At 57.4% G+C, this 16735-nt stretch overlaps 2 protein-coding genes across 2 annotated transcripts; one reads left to right on the top strand and one right to left on the bottom strand.

Moving 5' to 3' along the window:
* Window positions 1-857: 857 nt before the first annotated feature.
* On the bottom strand, window positions 858-1124 carry VOLCADRAFT_36425 (uncharacterized protein; the record flags this gene model as incomplete). Its single annotated transcript, XM_002950943.1, has 1 exon — window positions 858-1124. A coding segment is annotated over one exon (267 nt), but the record flags the coding sequence as incomplete, so codon positions are not given.
* A 3375-nt stretch (window positions 1125-4499) lies between these two features.
* On the top strand, window positions 4500-15820 carry VOLCADRAFT_117750 (uncharacterized protein; the record flags this gene model as incomplete). The annotated part of the gene is made up of 14 exons (XM_002951038.1): window positions 4500-7248; window positions 7556-7712; window positions 8114-8215; window positions 8484-8564; window positions 9039-9159; window positions 9685-9734; window positions 10311-10378; window positions 10624-10661; window positions 11154-11593; window positions 12184-12279; window positions 13039-13143; window positions 13383-13829; window positions 14311-15105; window positions 15644-15820. Coding segments are annotated over 14 exons (5424 nt in total), but the record flags the coding sequence as incomplete, so codon positions are not given.
* Window positions 15821-16735: the final 915 nt, after the last annotated feature.

Below are 16735 nucleotides of genomic sequence, written 5' to 3'. Positions count from 1 at the left end.
GAGAGGGGGACCTGGGACCTTAGGCGGGAGGTGCAGTATCCTGGTTGGTGGACCATCGCTTACTCCTATCCCTCTTGTTAGGTACTCCTATCCCTCTTGTCAATTACCCTATCGCACCTCCCCAACCCCCCCCTGTGACCCTCTCAAATTTCCGGCTTCCACATTCTCCACATACCACTAGTTGATTTCCGCGTCGCTTGCTGCTCGGACCGTTTCGCGCCGTACACCCTTAGCTTTACCCATACGTCAACCCCCGGCCCCCCACATACATACCATACATACACATCTATACCACCCTGTAACAACATCATACATACACACATACAAATGCACAACATCGTTATAAGTTGCGCCAGTGCTTTGGACTTCTCCGGCAGTTGGTGCTTTGGGCGCTCATTTGGCACAACTGTCGTCTGGTAATGACTTGTACATCATCATCATCAGCAGCAGCACATCATCATCATCATCATCATCATCATCATCATCATCATCATCATCATCACCACCATCACCACCATCATCATCATCATCATCATCATCATCATCGTCATGATGCCGGGTTCCCGCTTCCACCGGCCCAAACTCCTGCGGGAGCCCCTGCAGGCTCTGAAGGCCTACCGTATCGGCGCCACGAACTCCTCGGGTCGCTTCTCCCTCCGACACACCCTCACAGACCTGGACGCGGGCACGGCGGCGGGTGTGGAGGCCAGCGCCGGCGTCGGCGCCTGGTGAGAGGCGCTTTCCTTTTCTTTTCCCTTTGTTGATCCTTTCTATCTACCTATCCTTATTTCTTCGTTCCTGCCTGCTTTCCTATGCTTTCATGGCTGCCTTCCTGCCTTCTTGTCAGTGCCTGGCAGACTGTCTTTCCATCGTATGGCGCCCTGATATGGCGCCCTGATATGGCGCCCTGATATGGCGCCCTGATATGGCGCCCTGATATGGCGCCCTGATATGGCGCCCTGATATGGCGCCCTGATATGGCGCCCTGATATGGCGCCCTGATATGGCGCCCTGATATGGCGCCCTGATATGGCGCCCTGATATGGCGCCCTGATATGGCGCCCTGATATGGCGCCCTGATATGGCGCCCTGATATGGCGCCCTGATATGGCGCCCTGATATGGCGCCCTGATATGGCGCCCTGATATGGCGCCCTGATATGGCGCCCTGATATGGCGCCCTGATATGGCGCCCTGATATGGCGCCCTGATATGGCGCCCTGATATGGCGCCCTGATATGGCGCCCTGATATGGCGCCCTGATATGGCGCCCTGATATGGCGCCCTGATATGGCGCCCTGATATGGCGCCCTGATATGGCGCCCTGATATGGCGCCCTGATATGGCGCCCTGATATGGCGCCCTGATATGGCGCCCTGATATGGCGCCCTGATATGGCGCCCTGATATGGCGCCCTGATATGGCGCCCTGATATGGCGCCCTGATATGGCGCCCTGATATGGCGCCCTGATATGGCGCCCTGATATGGCGCCCTGATATGGCGCCCTGATATGGCGCCCTGATATGGCGCCCTGATATGGCGCCCTGATATGGCGCCCTGATATGGCGCCCTGATATGGCGCCCTGATATGGCGCCCTGATATGGCGCCCTGATATGGCGCCCTGATATGGCGCCCTGATATGGCGCCCTGATATGGCGCCCTGATATGGCGCCCTGATATGGCGCCCTGATATGGCGCCCTGATATGGCGCCCTGATATGGCGCCCTGATATGGCGCCCTGATATGGCGCCCTGATATGGCGCCCTGATATGGCGCCCTGATATGGCGCCCTGATATGGCGCCCTGATATGGCGCCCTGATATGGCGCCCTGATATGGCGCCCTGATATGGCGCCCTGGTATGGCGACTGCCCTGTCGGTGAAAATACCTTATTTCCACCTGGCTGCCTGCATGCATGCATGAATAACCTGCAAATGCACTACACTATATGTACCTAATTGTCTCCCATCCTAGCCTGCCTCCCCGTCTGCCCGTCTGTCTGTCCGTCTGCCTCCCCGTCTGCCTGTTTACGTTTTCTGCCCTGGTTGTGCTGGCTGGCTGGCTCAGGTGTTTCTTCTTCGGCACGGGGCTCTTTCAGCGCGGGCCCCTTTCGGGTCCCCACAGCGTGCTGGTCACCGTTCTGTGGATCTGGGTGGCCGGCAGCTGCTGGTTCACGGCGGGCAGCCTCTTCCTGGCCTACCGCCACTTCGTCATGAGGGTGGTGTGAGCTGTGCATGTATGTATGCATGTATGTATGCAAGTGTGTATATGTGTGTTTTAAATGAAGCTGTGTACATGTCGTGTTCATATTGCATTCCCGACTGCGAGACCTGGGTTCAGGGGGCCCTGCCACGTTGCCACGAGGCCCAAAGAGACCTCAAGGACCGCCTTGAAAAGCGGCTCCCTGTATGTATGTATGTATGTATGTATGTATGTATGTATGTATGTATGTATGTATGTATGTATGTATGTATGTATGTATGTATGTATGTACATATGTCTTCGTAGCTGTGTATTCGTGACAGTGACGATGCACAGGTAGATATGGAGGCAGGCGTCAGACCGTGCGGACAGGCACGGTCCAGCAAAAGTTTTGAAGGGCACAGTGTGAAACGGCACAGTGATGCTGCCACTGCAGACGGAGCGTTGTGGCTTTGCAATCGTGTGCAGGTGCTGGTGTTGGTGCAGGTGGTTTTGTAGTGTTTCTTTCTATAGATTTAATCACCTGGGGGTTCGTCGAAATTGTGCCTTGAGTTTTTTTTGTCTTCGGGGCCATCGTCATGGAGGGCTGACCCTTGCTGTCATATGCTTTCTGTGTCTGTGAGGAGAGGAGAAGGGGGTGCAAGCCTCAAGTAGCTCGCTGAGTTGAATGTGGAGGTTATGCACTCCTCGAGACAGTGCGCGTTCCGCATGCTTCGCGATGCGGTGTGGTGTGGTGCGCGTAATAACTACGCTTTACATAGGAAAAACTCGTACGAAGGGGAGAAGAGTGAGAGCCGGGCGAGAGCAGGGGATCTATGAAATGCGGAGAGGGGAATTAATAGGGTTGCGGGCTGAGGGTGTTATATATATGTACATATTCGTGACCAGGCATCTTTCGCTGCAAGTATACTTTTTTACCTACTGCACCCACGGGGTGTTGCTTTGCGTGTAAATGGTAAATGGTGGTACATGTGTTTGCATGTACACATACTCACACGCACTCGTCTTCTCCCCTCGTCCTCGTCCTCCTTGCCAATTGTCGGGCTCTCGACGTTGGACGGCGGCACCCCTCCTCAAATACTGTTCGCACGGCGTTACTGTGTGATATGTGGGTATGAATGCGACCTTACATGCCGGGTTTTGTGGATATGTATGGGATTGCGTTCCCCTCCCGGATGGGTCCGTAAGGCCCCTTGAGGCTCCGCCTCGATGATAAGGTGGCGGATAATGGCTCCAGGGTGGGCTTGCTTCGTCACGTCATGGCGCGACACGTTTTTCGTGACGTGGCAACCATACCTAGCTTGGTTTGACGTGGCCTAGCTTGGACGTGCTTGTGCGTGGCCGTGCCACTCCCACACTCCACACACGTGCCAAGCGCATTTCTTAGGGCTTTCCGGTCACGATCGTGTGCTTGCTTGGTGTTGCGGGGCTGGGCTTTGATTGGCGATGGCGGTTTAGAAACTTTTATAAGTCTCGTTTGTAACCTTGCACTACGAGCAGTCAGGTAATGGGTTTCGTGTCAGGAATATCGAAAGTACGTTGCCTTCCTATGGCATTTTCCTATTGGTGGAAAGCAGACCGCTTGGATGTAACCCAGCTGGATTCCAGGCGTCGCCGGCAACGACTCCATCCTTGGCTGTAATTTGATTATAATGGTACATTTAATTGGAACTTATTAGAAAACTGAGCCCTGCTAACCTCAATCAGCGTGGAGGTTAAGTGCAACGCAGATACAAATCGTCGTCGTATGCTGTCGGTTGGCTGAACGCAAGTCCATAGTTGCACCCATGCTGGAATGCCAATATTTATGAGTACAATCTTTAAGGCTCGCATGCATGTTAACCGCTTACATAGGTTTCGACTGTCTAAAAGGTCCGTAACTTTGCTTCAACCGCTGCTTCTTATGGATATCACAGGAAGCACTTACATGTAATATGGTTATATATTGAAGCATCTGGTTATCTGATTCCACTTTTATTTGGATGGCCTTCGTCTATCCTTCTCAAGGGAGACTTTCATAGTCGAATTGAACGAGTTTATCCAGCTCCTGAAAGAGTCCGTTTGAAATTATTGCAGAAACGGATGTTATGCAATAAGCCGTTGGGCCTGTGAGGTCCCATGCTGCCAGACGATGAGACAAACCTGGCAGCCAACCACCCGTTTCACAGCGTCTTGACACATGAATAGCTTATAACAACTACCACTGTACTACTGCTAATCTCTCAGCCGGCGGAGGCGGTTTAGCGAAGCGGCCTGGCGCCTGTCACAGCCCCAATGGCCCCTCTCGCTCCGCCAGGAGCCGACCTTCACGGCGCCCTCGCCGCAGCCATGTCCGCGGCCGCCATGGACGCAGTTTCCCGCCACGCGCTTCATCATGGACCCCCCTACCCCAAGCAGCTGCAGCAGCCTTTCTCCTACACGATACGCAACCGCGGCTCCTCTGGCCCACAGCCGGGTGCACCCCAAGCCGACTGTCCATCATCCTCCGGTGATCCCACCATGTCTCCTGGGTCACCTTGGACCCCGGCGGCCGCATCTTCGGGGCCCTTAGACCTGCTGCCGTTACTCCCCCTGCCCCTGCCACCGTCGCTGCAGCCGCCGGAGTGGGGCGACCCTGACGGCGGCAGCGACGGCGGCAGTACGGCAATGCGCTTCGGAGCTGAGGGTGATGTGATGAATGGCATGGCAGCGGACTGCAACGGCAGCGTCGGTAGCTGCGGCGGCAGGGGAGCTGCGGCCGACGGCGACACCAACGATGAAACCGAGGGTGAGGTCGCGGACGACGGCGCGAGCTGGTCGAGCAGGTACTGCTCATCAAGGGATCCCACGGTAGATGGAATAGCTGCTGGCGGCACTGACGCTGGCGGCACCGACGCTGGCGGCACCAACGCTGGCGGCACCGACGCTGGCGGCACTGACGCTGGCGGCACTGACGCTGGCGGCACTGACGCTGACGGCACCGACGCTGGCGGCACCGACGCTGGCGGCACCGACGCTGGCGGCACCGATCCTGAGGGCAGCGGCAGCGGCCAGGTCGCTGGGGCCTCCAGCGTTGGGCTTAGGGACGGGGAGGACGTGTATGGCGATAGTACGGCCGTGGCGGCGGCGGTAGATGCAGTCGTGGATGCCGGCCAGGCCACACCAGCTGCAGCTGCAGCGGCTGCTGCTGACGGCAGCGTGGATAGCAACACAGTTGCCGCCGCCGCCGCCGCTGCCGCCGCAGCAGCAGCGGCGGCTGATAATGCTGCGGTCGAGATGGACCGTGCCGCGACAGGCGATCCGTTCACACGGGGCCTTATGAACGCCGATATTGCTGCGAAGTTAGCCTTGGCCGTTAGTAATCATGACGACGCGGTGATCATCGACGCAGCCGCCAGCGCCCCGCCCGTCGGCGTCTTCCGCAGCTTCAGCGACGGCGTCACCGGCGTCGCCATCCTGCCGTACTCCAGCTTACCAGGCGGCTTTGTTCCCCCTCGCGGTCCCAGTCCGGGCCCTGCTGCTGCTGAGCCCGGTGCAGCGAGGATCACCCGGCCCAGCTGGGCGGGGAGCCATGACAGCAGCCCCCCGAGCACTAGCGGCAGCATGCACAGCGCTCCAGCTGCCACCAGCGTCGGACTCGTAGCCGGCTACCCCTCCGCCCGCGGCGGCGGCGTTGGCGGCGGTCGCCGTACGCTTGCGCCGCCAGCGGCGGCGGAGTGGTCGTCGCACGGCACGGTCAGCGTCAGCGGGGGGGTCGGGTCGTCGGGGTCGGGGCTCGAACTGGGGTTAGTGGGATCAGGTGTGGTGGCGTCGGCGTCTGGCCAAGCGCCGCCGCTGGCAGTACAAAGCAGTACATTTCCTAGCGCAGACCGAGCGATGGCGGCTAAGATTAACATCGAAGTCAGCGCGGGTGCTGTTTGCATGGACCTGAATATTCAGGGCCGGGGGCGTGCAAGTGGTGCGGCTAGCCCAGTGGCCGTACAGAAGCGCAGCCGCTCAACCGCCTCCGTCACCACTGCAGCTTCTGCCGCCGCCGGCGCCGCCGCCGGCGTTTCACCGTCGACTGGAAAAGTGAACAGCGGGCCGTCGTCATCCGCGTCGCTGTCGTCGTTGGCAAATGGCACGCCGGCGCGCACACAGCCACCGCCTCCGTCGACATCGTCGGCATTATGGTCGTCCTCACGTCGGCTGCGCATCAGCCTCCATCGCATGCATCGTCAGTACCAGAATTACCATCAAGCCATGCAAGGGCCTCCGCTAGACGCGGCGCCGCTGGCGGTGCTGCAGCAGCAACGGTCGTACGGCACCGGCGCCGGTGGCAGCGGATCGTCACCGCGACTGAAGCCGGAGGTCTCTGTTGGAAGCAATGCAGCGGTGGCGGCAGCGGCGGCGGCGGCGGCACCGGCGCGACGGCGGATACCTAACCAAGGCTCCGAAGCGGCGGCAGCGGATGGCACCGCCGCCGCCGCCGCCGCCGCCGTCGTCGGTGCCAGTGGCAACCACGGGACCCCGCGTGCGGCGAGCCGACCCGCGGGCTTGCGGTCACAGAGCGCTCCCAGCGCAAGGCCGTCGCCGCCGCCGCCGCCACGCGTTCCCGGACTACGGCAGAAGCTCGACGCTGAGTCATCGTGGGGTACAGCACGCGCCGTACATAGCACGGCGAGCTTGTCGGAGTTGGATAAGCTTCTGGAGAGCCGTTGGCTGCAGCTTCTGCAGCCGACTGACGGCGGTAGCGGCGGCGGCAGCTCGGCGCGGTCACTGCTACGTCACGCTAGGTCACTGCCGGCGTCGCCGCGGGCGGCCAAGAGCCGCCCGCATACCAATACGAGGAGGGCCAGGAGCGCCGGCGGCGGCGCAGCAGCAGCAGCAGACGAACCGAAGAGCAGTAGCAGCAACCCGTCAGCGATGGCATCGCCGCGGGCTTCCAAGTCGACGCCGACGCTATCTTCTCCACGGCTGGGGCGCCGTACAGCAGCGGTACATCCGGTCCTCATCGTGCCGTCGATGGTCGCACCGACGGCCTCGGAGGATCCGGACCTTGCAAAGGTGGTCGAGAAGGCGCGCAGGTAGTGTGCGGCCTGGCTGGAACGGGGGGGACGTGTGTGTGGGCGGTAAAGGCCCGTGTGTTGAAGCGCAAAAAAATGAATGTAAGCTTTCTTTAAATTGCTAAATACCGAAAAAAAGCCCACCCCAAGGTGCTTTTCTCATCGACGTAACCTTGCCGCGGGGTTGCCTGTTGAGGATATACGAAAAATACACGTCACAGCGGCGGGGAGGGAAGCGCTTTTTGAAGAATGGGGAAGAGAAAATACCGAGGAAACACCGCATCCGGCTTACACACACGTCTGCCATGTATGTATATCGCTCGTGCAGGCGAGCAGCACTGGAGAAGGAGAAGAGGCGGGCGGCGAGGGAGGCGGCAGCGAAGGCGGTGGCCGGGGGGGCCGCCGTCACCGCCACCGTCAGTGACGGGGAGGACACCTCACGGCGGCGGGCCGGCGTGTCGGGGCCGCGGACAGCTGCTGAAAGGGTACGGGCGTACGACAAGGGTTTTACCTGTACGGCAGCTGACCGTGTACCCACTTGGTTGCGGCATGGGACTTCTGTGGGGCCCTGGGAGGCCTTATCCTCGGGGCATCAGCGGCATGGCGTGTGTCGTACTAGCATTTTTAATTTTTCTTATATAATATTAGGCCCAATTTTTAAGGGTTTTTAATCTTAAGCCTAAATCCAATCTTCGGTACGATCCTGGATTGTTTATGCTACCGGAATTGGCGGGGTTATGGGAGATTTGTGTACGGCGTTTCTCCTCGCCTTCTGTACCTGGGTGGCTCGGCACCCGCAAGTGTTGCTCAGGAATAATAACTAACGAGGCTTTTCAGAATATAACCGCTAACTGTCAACTGTCGCGCAACTCCTAACTGCTGGCAGTCCAAGGCAACGGAGCTGTTGTTCCAACGCCAGGCCGAGGGGTGGGCCCGGACGCACCGACAAATGCCGCCGCGGCGACGGTTGGCACCTAGCGTTACCAAGGTACGACACTCCGTTTGTCGTACCGTAACACTTGAGCCGCAACCTTCTCGATAGCTTGTCGAAATCGGACACTGCAATATTCACTTCACAGTGCTTGCATCCATATCTGCGTCGTCGGTAACCCAGGTATCGTCCTCAATGATAATTTTTTATTTTTTTCGACCCCCTGAAAAATATTTTTTTCACCCCATGATAATTATTTGCATTTGCGACCGACCAACCTATTTCCTCTTCTTTTTGTGCGACGAACCGCCGGACAAACGTCTAGATGGTTGAAAAGTGGTTTTCGCTCGCGGACGGCGACGGCAGCGGTTACCTTGAGACTAAAGAGCTGGCAGCGGCGCTGCAGGTACGGCGAGGAAGGGTAATACAACTTCGTACGGGCAGGACTGAATCTTCATACAGCATTGGTTGGCCGAAGTTTCTCTTTGGGACTGTTTTCCCCCCCTTCACACACACACACACACACACACACACACACACACACACACACACACACACACACACACACACACACACACACACACACACACACCGCCACCACCACCACCACACGCGATTCTTGCTGGTTGTGTATTGGGGTAAATAACTCTACGGCGCGGCACTGGGTTTTCGTAGAAGTTGTAGTAGTTGTAGTAGTACGCATGCATGTATGTATGCGTATCTTTGGGTGTCGTGTGTAGTCCTGAACTTTACTTGCGCATATGCAGGGGAGACGAGTGGCTGAATTGATTAAGTGCTTGCTTGCTTTGGTATTCCTCCCATATTCTTCGGTCTGCACACCCATCGGTACGGCGCTTTACGGCATATGTGTGTACGACAGGCAGCGGGCGTGGGAGTTAGTGAAGATGACGTGCTGAACCTTGTGAGCGCCATCGACGTCAACCGCGACGGCGCCGTCAGCCTTTCCGAGTTCCTCGCGTTCTTGCTAAAGGCGAGCAAGCGTGCGCGCATGACGAGCACTGCACGCGCGCGGGCATCACGTCTCCACTTTGTATTGTATTGTATTGTATTGTTACAGAGTGGGAGGCTTTGTGCAGCACATACATGCGCGGTCATAGTTGCGTAGGCCTAGTGAAAAGTATGAAAGGACAAATAATTAATATACGGACTAGAAATACATATGTATCTAGGAAAAGTACGGCAGCCGTGCCGTACCTTTTTCAGGGACAGCTCAGGCGCTTGGCATGGCATGCCACAGGTGTTTTAAAAAAGGTTTTTAAAACACCTTTTACACTCAAACGGGAAACGAATGCAATATTTTGATAACGAGTTGAAATCCAAATCAAGCTTTCAAATGGTTCAAATCTAGACATTTATTTGTGACGCCATCTGTCGCTGTTTCCATTTATATGTTTTTAAATTTGAAATGATTCAAACCGTTTACTGGATTCAGGAGCTGGGCAGCGGCAAGGAGGTGATGACTGGCGATTACTTGCTACCTTCGGGTGGTCCCCTGCCATTTGCAGCTATGATCGCTCGACTGAAGAGGCTCAAGATTCTGGATGACGTGATGAAGGTGCGCGTGCGTGTGCTTCCCGCTCCTGCGTCCCGAAAATAACCACCAGGCCAGCGGCAAGGTGGTGATGAGGGAGGAAAGATGGCGGGTGCATCTACGCTGCTGGCTGCTGCTGCTGCTACTGGTACTGCTGCTATGCTCTTGGGCAAAAAGATTTTAAGCAAGCATTCCACATGTGACCGGGTTGAAAAGTGAATGATGTCACGTGAACCGTTGACCCGGGGATGTCGTACTCCAGTGTACGGGTTTTCTCCCTTCCACGATTTAGTGTGTAGATTTCGGAAACATGCAATTCGGAACATTACGCAATAGCGCAATACCTGTGTAGTGAATCCATTTGCAGTTGCAGTTGCATTACGTAATGTTAAGCAAAGTCCTATTTGTACAAAGCTGTGTAGTGACCTGGGCTCTGCGCACAATCCATCGCCTGTACGTCATTGTTGCCTGTACAAGCAAGCGACTAATAAATACGAAAATACAAACAAAGGAAACCTCTGCGCAACCTGATCAGCTCAACGAATTTCACCATACCCACGGCACATCCCGTGCGTTGCCATGTAATGAAATGTAATGCAGGGCGGGAAGGCACGCAACCGTTACGTGGACATGTTGTACAACAGGGGAACGTTGGCTGCTGAGATCGGGTACGGCACTGTCATGCAACTGACAGTCGGATGGCAGTTGTACGGTTGCCACAAGACAACTGTCACCAATTAACCTCTCAAACCGAAATGCTGAAATGCTGCCAATAGCGCCATTGCCGAACCCTTAGCCAGCCCAGCCCCGGCTTGGCGCCTTCTAATATCTTGCAATGTGGCTATGTTAACCATGCTGTAACGGGCGCCCGTTGTATAACGGTTGTTGGTTGGGTTTCCGCCGTCCACGACAGGTTATCGGAACAGGCGGCTGCGGAGCTGAATGCCATTGGTGAGTCCCTGTGCGTTGTGGCGGTTATTGTAACGCATGACGACTGAACGAGTGCTTGAAAAATGAAGTTACATGTTGGTCCATCCGTTTGTTCGTTAGTTAGGTAGTTAGTTAAGAGGAGCTGGATCCGACAGATTACCTCACGGGTAACGCTGCCCGCATAACCGTCACACTGTACGGGCCAGCAAAAGCCCGAAGCCATACCAAGCGATGGCCAAGGTGAGAAGGAACTGGTGACAACTGATTTTTACGTAAAACTACTTTTGTGTCATATAGAATTAATGAAGAGTCTGAGTCAAGAGGTGGTTGCGGTAGTGATGGTAGGGGTGTGCTGGAAATGTCGCTGGTGATGACTGCGTGCAGAGCGACAAACCTAAACTCGAAAAGGAACCGAGAAAACTGAAAACCGAAAACCGGAAACTGAAAACCCGCCTTACTCGCATTCCCCCCCGCCTCACCCTCCTGTCGCGCCTTCCTTCTTTTGTGCCACAGCCATGACGTTGGACCCCAAGCACCAAGGTGACCCTAACGATCCGGCGGCGGGCGGCGCTGGCGGCACCGGCAGGCGCCCCGGCCGTGTACGACTCCAGCAGCTCTTTCAGCAGTACCGCGAGACGATGCGGCGCGCGACGGAAGACGGCGAGGTGCTGACGGGACGGGATCCGGCTGCGACGGCGGCGGCGGCGTCGGCGGCGGATCCCAGAGCCATGAGCTCCGTCGGCGGCGGCAGCGTCAGCGGCGGCGAAGGAGGAAGGGTAGGAGGAGGTGATGACAGGCCCGGTCAGGCGCCGGACAGCGGCGCTTTTAATGTCGGCGGAGACGTCGGTGGCGGCGAGGATGAGCACGACGTTGACGTGGCGGCAGGTTTCGGCGAGAAGGTCAGCGGGGTGTCGTACTTTCCACGACACTCACCGGAGGTCGCGATGCTGCAGGTGTGCATGCGCCGGCGTGACGATGGGGCCGGGGGCGAGGGAGTGACGTGGAGGTGTTTCGGAGGGTGGAGTGACGTGTCTTTTTTTAAGTATCGTCAATCGGACTTTGCCTTATGGAGTCACTGGGTGTTCCCTTCCCATCCCAGCCTTTATCCTCCTTCCCCTCCCTTCCTCTCCGAGCCCATCCCCCTGCGGGTCGCCGCACTTCAAGAACACCTTTTGGTCAGTTCTACGTCTGGTACACTCTTTTGCCCTGGCAGCAGCTTCACTCGTTTCGTGGTTCGTCTTTCCCCCCAACATACATACTTACCTCTTGTGGAGTTGTTCAGGCGGGACTTGAGAGACCGCCGTATTTTCGCTGCAGCGCCTTCCCCGGACAGAGGCGCTGCTGAACGGCTGCGTCGTGTGTTAGCAGCCTGAGTTGGGGTGGGGAGCACACAAGACTAGCCGCGGCTTGTGCCATGAGTGCCCCCGACCCTTCCGCTTCGTGTTTTGGCTTCGGCCCCCGGCTTTACCAGCCCACAGTGTAATCCAAGTCATACGTACATACCTACATACCTACATACACCCCTTGCGCCCCTACCTCCTAGGGCGCCTGCTGCAGCCACCGTGCCTCCGTCGGCGATGCCGTTCTGCTGCCCCCTCCCCCTGGAGCGGACCCCTCCCTGGTGTTCAAACTTACTGAGGTACGGCACGCTGTACGCCATAGCGCAGGCCACCCTCGTGGCCCTGCTGCCCCGTCCCTCCCTCCCTCCCTCCTTCGTACGCACACGCGCATGTCGCCTCCCGCCACCACACCAGGGCCGTGAGCACTGTTTGTGTTAAGTAAGTAGAGGCAGCGCTACCCGCGGTCTGGCCGTGGAGCTAAGTGGGCAATGGGCACCGGTGATCGAGTCGTCGTCGGACCGATCCACCACAGTGTTTTCTTTCATTCATTTGGGGGGCCCGGGGGGCGGGGGGGAAAATGTACACCCGGTGCCTGAGGGTAAAGTACACACATAGGCGCCGGCAGCAGGAATCGCGCGTGTGTTGATGATGTACGGCTGGGGCTAACATCCCGCCACGGCGTGAGAAGAAAGAAAATGAACACCGACAGACAGGACTCTAGCAAAGTGCGGCTTATATGTAGGTACATATGTATGTATGCTGTTGAACTATATGTAATTACTGTAAGTATTTAAGTTTGTATGTATGTATGTATGTATGTATGTATGTATGTATGTATGTATGTATGTATGTATGTATGTATGTATGTGCTGTCCAACCCGCGATGACCCGGGGACCAGGTGCTTTTGCCGCTCGAGGAGGCGTCCAACTTGACCGGCGGGAAGGAGGGTGATGAGGAGGGTGAAGACGGGGCGATGGTTTCGGAGGAACCGTCGTGCTTCTCCGCAGCGTCAGCGCCCGCCGCCGCCGCCGCCGCGCCGCTGCCGCCGCGGTTGCAGCTCCCTGTGATCTCCCCTCTGCCGCCCGTCAAGCGTCCCAACACGCGGGCCTTCCAGAGGGCGCTACTGGATGTACGGCACAGCGCCCCCGAGTACTTGATGCAGGTGTGTATGTATGCACGTATGTCTGTGTGTTGAGCCGTACGAGAAGACATGCACGTGCGGAATATCGTGTATGTTCGTACTCGTGCACGCTGGCATGGGAAACTAGATGCGTCGGATGCTTTCGATATCGTTCTCGGCAGTAAGAAATGACCGCAGCGGGGCGTCCGTCGAGTGGAAATGTGGTAATCTTTCATGTTTTACGTCAATAACTGATTGCCGTACTTTGTCGTACCGTGCAGCGGATGGGTCTTCCAGGCCCGATGGAGGCGGCGGCAGCGGCGGCGGCGACTGCCGGACAGATGTTCCCCCACATGGAACGGAGCTCTAGCTCTCCCACGCGTGGCCACCGCCGTACCGGCGGCGAAGGCGGCGTGACCGCCTCCGCTGCAACCGCCTCCGCTGCCACTGGCCACGCTACGGAGTCCTTTCGACCCCCGGCGTCGACGGCCCCCGCCGGGCTGTCCGCCGTCGTCGCCGAACCATCCGGGTCCTCGGCGCTGATTTCGACGACGGCATCTGATCCTGTAACCGCCGCCGCCACCGCCGCCAACGCTGCCGCCGCCGCCAAGGCCGCCGCCGTCGCGGCGGGGTCATACTACACCACGTATGGCGCCGGGTTCACGCGGTACAAGCGCTGGAGCATGTACGACATCGATCCGGCGGCGGAAAACCCGGACTATTGGCAGGTAAGGTATTAAATATGCGTTGTGTAAGTCACGCAGTCGGTCAGCCAGTCTGTCTGTCTGTCTGTTACGGTGTCTCTGTTTATCTGTCTGTCTGTTTGTCTAATGTCGGGGAGCGAAATCCTAATATAATATACTTGGCGCTTTGGTTTGTTTTTTTCATTTGGAAGTGAGTCACCTGGAGAATATGCCAGCAACTCTTGACCGTTACCTGTTGTGGTTGTGGCGTTATGCCTGTGTGGCAGAAAGAGGGAGTGTGTGTGTGTGTGTACCGGCTATGACGTTCCCTCATCCCATCACCTCAGAGTGTAACGCAATTCGAGCTACACGTGCTCCTCCCTCTCCTTTCCCCCTTGTTACGAACCCGGTTGCCATTCCTCCGTTGCGTCCACCGCATTCATCGCCGCATTCATCGCCGCATTCATTGCCGCATTCAAAGCCATGTATCACTGATTATGGCCGCGCATGTGCCTTCGCTCCGCAGGCTAAGGCGGCGGCGCTGCTGATGCGCCGTACCAACCGCGCCGTCAAGGATGTCCTGGGAGCCGGCGTCGCGGCGTTGTCCGCTGCCGCCGCAGCTGCGGCAGCAGCCATCGCTGCCGCCGACGCGGCAAAGGACATTGAACTGTGTTCTTCCGTCGCGCCCGCGGCCGCGGCTGCTACTGCTGCTGCCGATAGCAAGGGCCAATCCAATGCTGCCAGTGGGAGACAGCTACTGCCGTCGCCACCATCCCAACGACGGCTGCTACAGCCGTCACAGCCATCCAAGAAGCAGCAGCATTCTGATGGACTCGCGGTCGGTTACCACCTGCCCTGCTTGCAGGCCGCTGGGACTAGCGGCGGCGGCGCTTCTGCTACTGCCGCTGCTGCAACCGAAACGGCAACGTCCCACGCTGGTGCTATTGCTAATGCTCCTGACGGCGCTCCCGCCGCCGTCGCTGCTTCCGCCGTACGCTCCCCCTTGAGGCTCCCCCGGCGACGGGTGGAAGAGCCGACGTCATCTAGAAGTCCGACGCAAAATATGGGCCGCGGCGGCGGCGGTGCGCCCCACGGCCGCGGCGTGGGCGCATGTGCATTGGGGCGTGGCGGCGCTGCTGTCGTACTGCTGTCGCCGCAGAACGGTCCAAGTGCCAGCGGCACCGTCGGTTCCTCTGGCGGCAGTCCGGTACAGTACGTTATACGACCGCAGCACGGCGCCAATCCCCGGATGGCGGCGGAGGCGCTGCGACGGCGGCAGCCCGTGCCGCCGCCGTTTCTGGATGGAGATCCTCTCTTGCAGGTTAGCGGCGGGAGGGTTGTCGGCATGGTTAGGGATTGATCAAATGGAACGCTCCTGAATGGGGTTCTCCAACCCAGTAATTTCCAGGCATGGATTACAATGCGGAAAGATGTGCAGTGGTTGGGAAGGTGATGTAGGAGGGGGGTTTAAGACGAAACACAGACGATTGAAGCCGATACGAGAGATACTCCAGGGATGAACGGGTAATGTGTGGGGGGAAGGGGCTTTTTTTCGGAAACATTTCCGCATCAGGTGGTTCTCGTTCCCTTTTGATGGTATAACATCCGTCATATTGCCATCCGCCGAGTGCAGACCCCGACCTCAACCCCGTTTGCCCTGGATTTCACCCATTTCATATTACGTCTTCCGCCGACAGAAAGCGCTTAATAAGTCACCTTCTAAGCCATCGTTGAGATCGCCACCTCAACCGTCGCCACAACGGTCACTGCAACCGTCGCCACAACGGTCACTGCAACCGTCGCCACAACGGTCACTGCAACCGTCGCCACAACGGTCACCGCGGTCTGGGTCGCCGCAGCCGCCGTCGCCACCGTCGCCGCCGCCGCCGCACCACCAGCAGCAGCAGCAGTCCCAGCCCCAGTCGCAAAGGCAGCAGGCTAGTGGCGGCGGCGGGCGGCTGCTGCCGCAGCGGCGGCCTCACGCCGCCTCAACACTGCCGCCCGTCACACCTTCAGCCGCACATCAGGCGCATTGAGAGGCCATTGTAGCATCCGCCGTCGACCGCCATTTTGCCTGCCGGCATCCGGTGATATGATATGTAGATGTAAAACAACTTAGGCGCTTTGTCGCGACGTTACATAATGGCTGTATCAAAGCGACAGACATTGAAAGGCAGGCACCCCCTGCATGCTCTGAAGCTCTCGCTGTGCAAAGCAAGCTACGTTTCAGTACGTTTGTGTATTTGTTCATGTGCATGTGCATGTGCATGTGCATGTGCGTATTCCCGTAATTATGTATGTATATATGTGCATGCGTGTCTATGGGTTATGGCGTGAAAAAAGGTACAGAGCTGGAAGCAGCCTGATACAGTGTACGACATTGGCTTACGGTACCGCGGCCGCCCTGTTTGAATGCAAATGCCGCTTCGCCTCGGCGTTCCCATAATTTATTTATAATTTCAACCAGCCGCAGCGGATTTCTTGGTACATCAACACTCGCTATTCTGTCTCAGGATCGGACACTCAAGCAGACAAGTAACGGATTGGGGGGAGCTGCAGCTTAACAGCAATACTGGGTCATCCTCTTGTGAATCTTGTTGAACCAAGTTTCCATGAATTATCATAATTTACATTATGAAAGGGAAAGGGAATCGCTAATTATGTGGTAATGTGTAGGGTGCGGACTTGTAGGGGGCTGTTGCGCTCTCATAGTGTCTGGCAACCTGCCAAGCTTGTGCTGCAAAGTGGCAAAGCGTTTAGGCTGTGATGTTCGAACTGTAAAAATGCTTGCGTTGTGACGTTATGGCGTCACGGTTTCTGCCCTTCCGTCCTACTGTGTTTTGTTTCCGAGGGGGGTTGTCTTTTGAGGTTGGTTGTTTTTCCTACTGAGCTAGAGAGCTCGAATCAGTTTGAAACCCTGTAGCACATGTCGGTGCGATCGGTTTTATCCA

The sequence above is a fragment of the Volvox carteri genome (genome assembly GCF_000143455.1).
Source record: "Volvox carteri f. nagariensis unplaced genomic scaffold VOLCAscaffold_21, whole genome shotgun sequence".
Lineage (NCBI taxonomy): Eukaryota > Viridiplantae > Chlorophyta > Chlorophyceae > Chlamydomonadales > Volvocaceae > Volvox > Volvox carteri.
The sequence above is the reverse complement of the archived record's forward strand: the minus strand, read 5'-3'. Positions and strand labels throughout refer to the sequence as shown.